This window comes from Pecten maximus, chromosome 4 (assembly GCF_902652985.1).
Source record: "Pecten maximus chromosome 4, xPecMax1.1, whole genome shotgun sequence".
NCBI lineage: Eukaryota > Metazoa > Mollusca > Bivalvia > Pectinida > Pectinidae > Pecten > Pecten maximus.
The window spans coordinates 894,691-903,835 of NC_047018.1; the positions used below are offsets into that span (position 1 = coordinate 894,691).

General features: G+C 39.8%; 1 protein-coding gene across 1 annotated transcript in view; it reads left to right on the top strand.

Annotated features, from left to right (window-relative positions):
* Positions 1 to 8,370, top strand: part of LOC117324913 (cytosolic carboxypeptidase-like protein 5) — a gene marked incomplete in the record, with an annotated part of 52,783 nt that extends 44,413 nt beyond the window's left edge. The window contains 1 exon segment of the mRNA XM_033880752.1: positions 3,096 to 8,370. Coding sequence (XP_033736643.1) covers positions 3,096 to 3,203 — 108 coding nt within the window.
* Between the last annotated feature and the right edge of the window lie 775 nt (positions 8,371 to 9,145).

Genomic DNA, 9,145 nt, shown 5'->3' on the forward strand with positions numbered 1-9,145 from the left:
CACACAGAAGTCACACAGGAGTTGTCACATAGGTGTAGTCACACAGGAGTAGTCACACAGGAGTAGTCACAGAGTAGACACACAGGAGTAGTCACACAGAAATAGTCACACGGGAGTAGTCACACAGAAGTCACACAGGAGTAGTCACACAGTAGACACACGGGAGTAGTCACACAGGAGTAGTCACACGGGAGTAGTCACATAGGAGTCACAGGAGTAGTCACACAGGAGTAGTCACACGGGAGTAGTCACACGGGAGTAGTCACACAGGAGTAGTCACACAGGAGTAGTCACACAGGAGTAGTCACACGGGAGTAGTCACACGGGAGTAGTCACACAGGAGTAGTTACACAGAAGTCAAACGGGAGTAGTCACACGGGAGTAGTCACACGGGAGTAGTCACACGGGAGTAGTCACACGGGAGTAGTCACACGGGAGTAGTCACATAGGTGTAGTCACACGGGAGTAGTCACACGGGAGTAGTCACACAGGAGTAGTTACACAGAAGTCAAACGGGAGTAGTCACACGGGAGTAGTCACACGGGAGTAGTCACACAGGAGTAGTCACACAGTAGTCACAAAGGAGTAGTTACACAGAAGTCACACAGGAGTAGTCACACAGGAGTAGTCAAACGGGAGTAGTCACACGGGAGTAGTCACACAGGAGTAGTCACACAGGAGTAGTAACACAAGTCACACAGGAGTAGTCACACAGGAGTAGTCAAACGGGAGTAGTCACACGGGAGTAGTCACACAGGAGTAGTCACATAGGAGTCACAGGAGTAGTCACACAGGAGTAGACAAACAGGAGTAGTCACACGGGAGTAGTCACATAGGAGTAGTCACACAGGAGTAGTCACACAGGAGTAGTCACACAGGAGTAGTCACACAGGAGTAGTCACACAGTAGTTACACAGTAGTCACACAAGTCACACAGGAGTTGTCACATAGGTGTAGTCACACAGTAGTTACACAGTAGTCACACAGAAGTCACACAGGAGTTGTCACATAGGTGTAGTCACACAGGAATAGTCACACGGGAGTAGTCACACGGGAGTAGTCACACAGAAGTCACACAGGAGTAGTCACACAGGAGTAGTCATACGGGAGTAGTCACACAGGAATAGTCACACGGGAGTAGTCACACAGGAGAAGTCACACGGGAGTAGTCACATAGGAGTCCCAGGAGTAGTCACACGGGAGTAGTCACACAGGAGTAACACAGTAGACACACAGGAGTAGTCACACAGAAATAGTCACACGGGAGTAGTCACACAGAAGTCACACAGGAGTAGTCACACAGTAGACACACGGGAGTAGTCACACAGGAGTAGTCACACGGGAGTAGTCACATAGGAGTCACAGGAGTAGTCACACAGGAGTAGACAAACAGGAGAAGTCACACAGGAGTAGTCACATAGTAGTCACACAGGAGTAGTCACATGGGAGTAGTCACACGGGAGTAGTCACACGGGAGTAGTCACACAGGAGTAGTTACACAGAAGTAGTCACATGGGAGTAGTCACAGTAGTTACACAGTAGTCACACAAGTCATACAGGAGTTGTCACATAGGTGTAGTCACACAGTAGTTACACAGTAGTCACACAGAAGTCACACAGGAGTTGTCACATAGGTGTAGTCACACAGGAGTAGTCACACGGAAGTCAAACAGGAGTTGTCACACAGGAGTAGTCACACAGTAGTTACACAGTAGTCACACAGGAGTTGTCACATAGGTGTAGTCACACAGGAGTAGTCACATAGGAGTCCCAGGAGTAGTCACACGGGAGTAGTCACACAGGAGTAGTCACACAGTAGACACACAGGAGTAGTCACACAGAAATAGTCACACGGGAGTAGTCACACAGGAGTAGTCACACAGTAGACACACGGGAGTAGTCACACAGGAGTAGTCACACGGGAGTAGTCACATAGGAGTCACAGGAGTAGTCACACAGGAGTAGTCACACGGGAGTAGTCACACAGAAGTCACACAGGAGTAGTCACACAGTAGACACACGGGAGTAGTCACACAGGAGTAGTCACACGGGAGTAGTCACATAGGAGTCACAGGAGTAGTCACACAGGAGTAGACAAACAGGAGAAGTCACACAGGAGTAGTCACATAGTAGTCACACAGGAGTAGTCACATGGGAGTAGTCACACGGGAGTAGTCACACGGGAGTAGTCACACGGGAGTAGTCACACAGGAGTAGTCACACAGTAGTTACACAGTAGTCACACAGAAGTCACACAGGAGTTGTCACATAGGTGTAGTCACACAGTAGTTACACAGTAGTCACACAGAAGTCACACAGGAGTTGTCACATAGGTGTAGTCACACAGGAGTAGTCACACGGGAGTAGTCACACAGGAGTAGTCACACAGGAGTAGTTACACAGAAGTAGTCACATGGGAGTAGTCACACGGGAGTAGTCACACGGGAGTAGTCACACGGGAGTAGTCACACAGTAGTTACACAGTAGTCACACAGAAGTCACACAGGAGTTGTCACATAGGTGTAGTCACACAGTAGTTACACAGTAGTCACACAGAAGTCACACAGGAGTTGTCACATAGGTGTAGTCACACAGGAGTAGTCACACGGGAGTAGTCACACGGAAGTCAAACAGGAGTTGTCACACAGGAGTAGTCACACAGTAGTCACACAGAAGTCACACAGGAGTTGTCACATAGGTGTAGTCACACAGGAGTAGTCACACAGTAGACACACAGGAGTAGTCACACAGAAATAGTCACACGGGAGTAGTCACACAGAAGTCACACAGGAGTAGTCACACAGTAGACACACGGGAGTAGTCACACAGGAGTAGTCACACGGGAGTAGTCACATAGGAGTCACAAGAGTAGTCACACAGGAGTAGTCACACAGGAGTAGTCACACGGGAGTAGTCACATAGGAGTCACAGGAGTAGTCATACGGGAATGGTAACATAGGAGTAGTCACACTGGAGTAGTCACATAGAACAGTTTGTAGTCTTTATACAGTGAATTTTTCATGTTCAAATTTTTCATTGAGAGGAGACATTTAGTCATGATTTTGGACTAACATGTGTTTTGATTGTTGTTGAAGGCTACACCCAGTCCAATGACATATGATTACAAAAGGCTGACCCAGTCCTCCAAGGTACAAAGACATCACCAGGCTCCAAGTAAACTCACTGTCTTCTGGATAGACTGATTACCTATATTATGCAGCTCTTCCCCCACGAGGCATCTTAAGACTGAACATTTGTATGAAAAAAGCAAGTGCATGGATTCTTTCAGTCATTTCCTATGCTGGTCTGCTAGATAAACTGTGACTTACTGATCTTATCTCCAAATGACCTTGTGTCCTTAATCACCTCACATACATGATCTCCTGACATTGTCTATGATTGATCTTATTGTAAACTGACCTTTTGACCTTGATCCCCCGATTTTCTGTCCTTGAATGACTGACCTCGTGTCCGTTCTTGATTGACTGACCTCGTGTTAGTCCTTGATTGACCGTCATTGTGTCTGTCCTTGATTGACTGACCTTGTGACTGTCCTTGATTGACTGACCTCGTGTTAGTCCTTGATTGACCGACATTGTGTCTGTCCTTGATTGACCGACATTGTGTCTGTCCTTGATTGACGGACCTTGTGTCTGTCCTTGATTGACCGACATTGTCTGTCCTTGATTGACTGACCTTGTGACTGTCCTTGATTGACTGACCTCGTGTTAGTCCTTGATTGACCGACATTGAGTCTGTCCTTGATTGACTGACCTCGTGTCTGTCCTTGATTGACTGACCTTGCGACTGTCCTTTATCGATTGACCTTGTGTCCTTGATGGCCGGACCTCATGTTCCTGATTTTTCTGACCTTGTGTCCTGACATTGCATCCTTGATCATCTGACCTTGTGTCCTTGATATCTTGACCATGTCTATGATTGATCTTATCCTTGACTAACTGACCTTGATTTACTGACCTTCTCCTGTCCTTGGTAATTGATCATGTGACCTTTTATTTGACTGATCTTTTCTCCTTGATCAATTGATCTGTCCTTCATTGACTGAATTGGTATCCAGACGTATCTCATCTTTGACCTCACTTCCTTAACCACTGACCTTGTGCCCTTGATCGACTGCTCTCGTGTCATACAAGGGAAAATAGCTGAATACATACAGCTATATTTCTTATTATCATTCAATTTAAATTTTAGTTCTTTTTAAAAGTGAAATCTCAAAATTTTACATTGGACTAAGTAATTTGAAGTGTATAGCCTGCTTTAAGTAAATCTGATGTAGATTTATAATTGTGATCAATAATTACTGTGTTTTAAGTTGTACATCTGACATGCAAACAATTCTGCAGATGTGTTGTTTTAAGCCAATAGCTACTGGTATAGCTAGTTTTAGAATCTCGTTAATTTATTATCTTTTATATGTCATACATGTTTTAGTCTTTAATTGCTATCCTAACAATTTGGAGAGCTAAAATTTATGTGTAAAAACTACTGTGATGTTAATCTTCTGTTGAGCTGATATTTTCATGTTTTGTCTGATTTTAATATGTTTATTTGTAACCAGAGATAGGTTGCTATGGTATAAACAGAGAAGTTGTTTAATAGATGTTTAAAAGGAAGCCTTCAAATTTATTGTATGAATCTTACATATGATGATAAATTTGATTATCTTTAATATACTTTTAGTTGTTCTGCACAAGGACTGTTGTTGGCATTTTTGTATTAAAGATGAATCAATACCATTATCAGCATTTGTCAATAATGGCATGAAGTAAACATGTTATAGTCCTATCAACACAAGTGTTTTGTGGCCCAAAATGACCCATCTAATTAACCTACGACAGGTTAAAATTTAGTTAAAGTATGTTACGTAAACAAAAGTTCAACATAAGTGATCACCCCAGTTACTGGTTAAATTTTTCTGTAATGGCTATTTTGGGTTTTTGGCATATTTTTTTTAGAGGTGCTACATCTCTGACATAGTTATTAATATGATCAACTGAAAACAAGAAAAAATGCTGTTGTACCATACAATACCAAAAGTTACATATGTTGTACTATTACCACCCTCTAAAAGTTACACTATTACCGCCCTCTAAAAGTTAAACTATTACCACCCTCTAAAAGTTACACTATTACCGCCCTGAGTTACATAATTTACACTATTCTTTTAAAATGAATGACTTACTAATTGCGCCCTGACTTTATCATACTCTGCCTTTCAGTTTTATAAGCGGTCACTTTAGGACACTTATTATCTATCATTTATTGTTAACATCATCATGTACGTACTATGATGCGACTCCTTTCCTTCCTCCTCCATATTTGTTAGCTTCCAGTTGTTTTACCTGGTATTTAAACCCTAAATACCTTCCCCAATACAAGCCAGTCATAGAGTTACTTTGTCCCCAAATGACCTTTACCTTTTATCTCGTGACCCACAAACTTTTGGTCAGTTGACTTCTTGTTTAATTCCGACCAACTTTGCTTCATTTCACCAAAAAATGTTAATCTGTAAAAAGATACAGAATTTGTCTTATGTCCTCTGACCCAGTGGTTTGTCCTTCTTTAGTCAGCTGACTCTTTGTTTAATTACTTCATTATTGAATGTCATATCAAAATATTCATCACTTAAATGATACAAAATATGACCTCTGTATTTTTGTGAACTGAGCATCTCAAGTTCATGTAAATCGGTCAATAAATACTAGAGTAAATATTAGGCAGGAACAAAACGTGTGGGTGGACGAACTTCTGGACAGACAGAACAAGTACTGTAGGGCACTAGTATCTTTGATAAAGAGCTATAATTACATTTCTATACAGTGTGTGTCATTTACTACATTTTTGTGAGAGCTGTATAAATGGTCAGTGATGTAGCATCTTTAATATTTTGCCATATTTTACTCGGTGTAATCAAAATTAGACTTCTCTACGATATACACTGCAGTACAAGATTCCCCTTCAAATATAAGCCAATGAAAACTGATCAATGACATCATTAGTCAACCAATAAAAAAAAGAGTATTATACAAGATGGTGTTGTTAGATCTTATTACAAGTCTAATTTTTGGTCAATGAACACGAAGGTGGGAATTGGGCAGGCTGTATCAAAATCGCAGTTGCTAGATATATTTCCTATAAATATCAATGTGTCTGGTGATTTTGGTTTCAGTAGACAATACATGTACATTATTGCACCATTGATATTACCTTGTAACTGATGTGTAGCCATGGTAAAGATTTGATGTATGTAGTTGTGGTGTCTAGATTTTAGTGTGATAAACATATAGACTGTGATATATTGTAAATTCCTATATAATTTGTAACAAATGTATTTATTTATGCCCTATTACTTTGATTTTATCAAATTTTACATGGTTCCGAACCAGTTACATAATTATATATCTATATATTCTATTTTTATCAAATCGGGAATACGTATACTTTCAATAATGAACTGCATTGTATTGCAAGAAACTTGTACATTTATAAAAGTATAATGTCATTAAAGCCTGGAATTTGATTGACATGGCATTTACAGCGAAGAACAATTGTGGGCATCATTTTAAGGATGTAGAAAGCTAATAGAGTAGATTATTTTATCAACAGTTCACACACCAAATAGTAGATTTATTAATATTACATGTCACAGGGCATGTGTTCCGTCCTCAAATAATCAATTTTAATTTTTGAAAATGTACAATAAGAATATTCATACTTAATCTAGAGTGTGAAGTAATTAAAAGACAATGCCACTTTTCTATGATCGTAATGCATTCAACTTGAACGGTTTCACTACTATGCAAAATCCAAAAGGATTAAAGTCATGTTATACTTGGAAATAACTTCTGATGTTTATAGTAGTTTTGATACATTTATGAATGAGAATATTACTTTGCATGTGGTGCTGTATTCAAACATAAAAATCAATAAATTGACATCTACAGTGTATTAATGGTCCCACTACCTTGTGGTGTAGCTGGGCGACTTTCCAGATCTCATTACCTACAATCAAAATTTCATCCCGATGAGATGTTTTGTTGATTATCTTCCAAACAAGTATAGCAATAAAAAGTCTTTATGGTTGATTATCTTCCAAACAAGTATAGCAATAAAAAGTCTTTATGGATTTTAGTTCAGACTAGCAGACCAAATTGCTATCCCAAAAAATTGTTCACGTTCATAAACTACTCCAAACATTTTGGTAGGTCAATTACGGTGTATTATATACAAATGTGTATATGATGGACGAGATGTCAAGTGAACTATATCTATTGTTTACATAAAGTACAGGATTTAATATGAAATTATTTCATCGGCCTATATTTATATACAGGATGTAAATGTCTAGTGAATGCTTGCAGTCAACTGTTCAATACAGATTTTATTGTTGAAAAGATATGGGCATTTTTGGGAATATATTTGTAAAAATTTAGTCAAGCTCCAATCAATGTGCAAAACAGTTTTACATGATATCACATTAAAGGACAATAATGTATGGGCATTTTTTTAGACAATATAATGTACAAAGAACAATAGCTTAGGAGATCCAGGCATTTTGAGACAATACAATGTATGAAGACAATGTACAAAGAACAATGAAGGAACGCTATGGACTCCACTAGAAAGTAGAGTATTTAGAATTGTGGGTTTTTAATGGACCTATGTAGATCGGACTCATTGTACATTTTGTTGAATGCAATTTTTGTGCCATAGAATTTCAAAACATCTAGTATACTAAACAGTTTTAGGGTATAACAAAATCTAATGTCATTCCGTATTTGTATTGGTTTGTGAAGCATTTATTGAAATTATATTAAATGATGTTTGGACAATATTTTATATATGCAATACATATAGAAATCTTATACTGGAGCTCACCCGAATCTAAACCTTTTATCAACATTTCCTTCTGAAACACTGCAGATTCTTGTGTCTGGCCCTTTGTGAGGCAGAGAGGTGGGCTCAACAGTAGAAAGATTTTTATCTAAATATTTTTGTCTTGATTAAATTGGGTCCTGATAATTTTAGGGTGAATGGGCCAAATTTTGTGTAAATGGAAGGTCTCCGATATAAAAGTTTGAAACTAATACTAGTACTGTAATGATGAACAATCATCATTTACCACAATTTATAAAATATCCAGGTGAGCAATGGAGGCCCTTTTGGCCTTTTGTTCTGTTTGCATTAAATAGGTGAAGGAAGTGAACTGGCTACTTCTGTGAAGTTTAGGTCTGGTGCAACTGAACAAGTTTTCCTCAACATTGAATGTTTATTATGTCGTGTGTGCTGGTAAGATACATCACCAACAAGGTGGTCAACATCTGTTCAATAAATCTATGATAAAACTGATACATGCTTCTTTGGTTTGTTACTTAGGTTGGTTCAGGATTGTTTTTTTAGCTCACCTGGACCGAAGGTCCGGTGAGCTTATGTCATGGCGCAGCGTCCGTCGTCCGTCCGTCAACATTTGCTTCAAATCGCTACTAGTCAAAAAGTTCTTATTGGATTTTGACCAAATTTGGCCAGAAACATCCTTGGCAGAAGGGGAACAGATTTTGCATAAATGGTGACTCTGACCCCAGAGGGGCCAAAAGGGCGGGGCCCAATAGGGGAAATAGAGGTAATTCCTTTAAATCGCTACTAGTCATAAAGTTATGAGTGGATTTGAACCCAATTTGGTCAGAAACATCCTTGGGGGAAGGGGAACAGATTTTGCATAAATGGTAGCTCTGACCCCAGAGGGGCCAAAGGGGCGGGGCCCAATAGGGGAAATAGAGGTAATTCCTTTAAATTGCTACTTGTCATAAGTTATGAATGGATTTGAACCCAATTTGGTCAGAAACATCTTTGGGGAAAGGGGAACAGATTTTGCATAAATGGTGGCTCTGACCACGAAGGGGGGAAAAGGGGCAGGGCCCAATAGGGGAAATAGAGGTAATTCCTTTAAATCGCTACTAGTCATAAAGTTATGAGTGGATTTGAACCCAATTTGGTCAGAAACATCCTTGGGGGAAGGGGAACAGATTTTGCATAAATGGTAGCTCTGACCCCAGAGGGGCCAAAGGGGCGGGGCCCAATAGGGGAAATAGAGGTAATTCCTTTAAATTGCTACTTGTTATAAAGT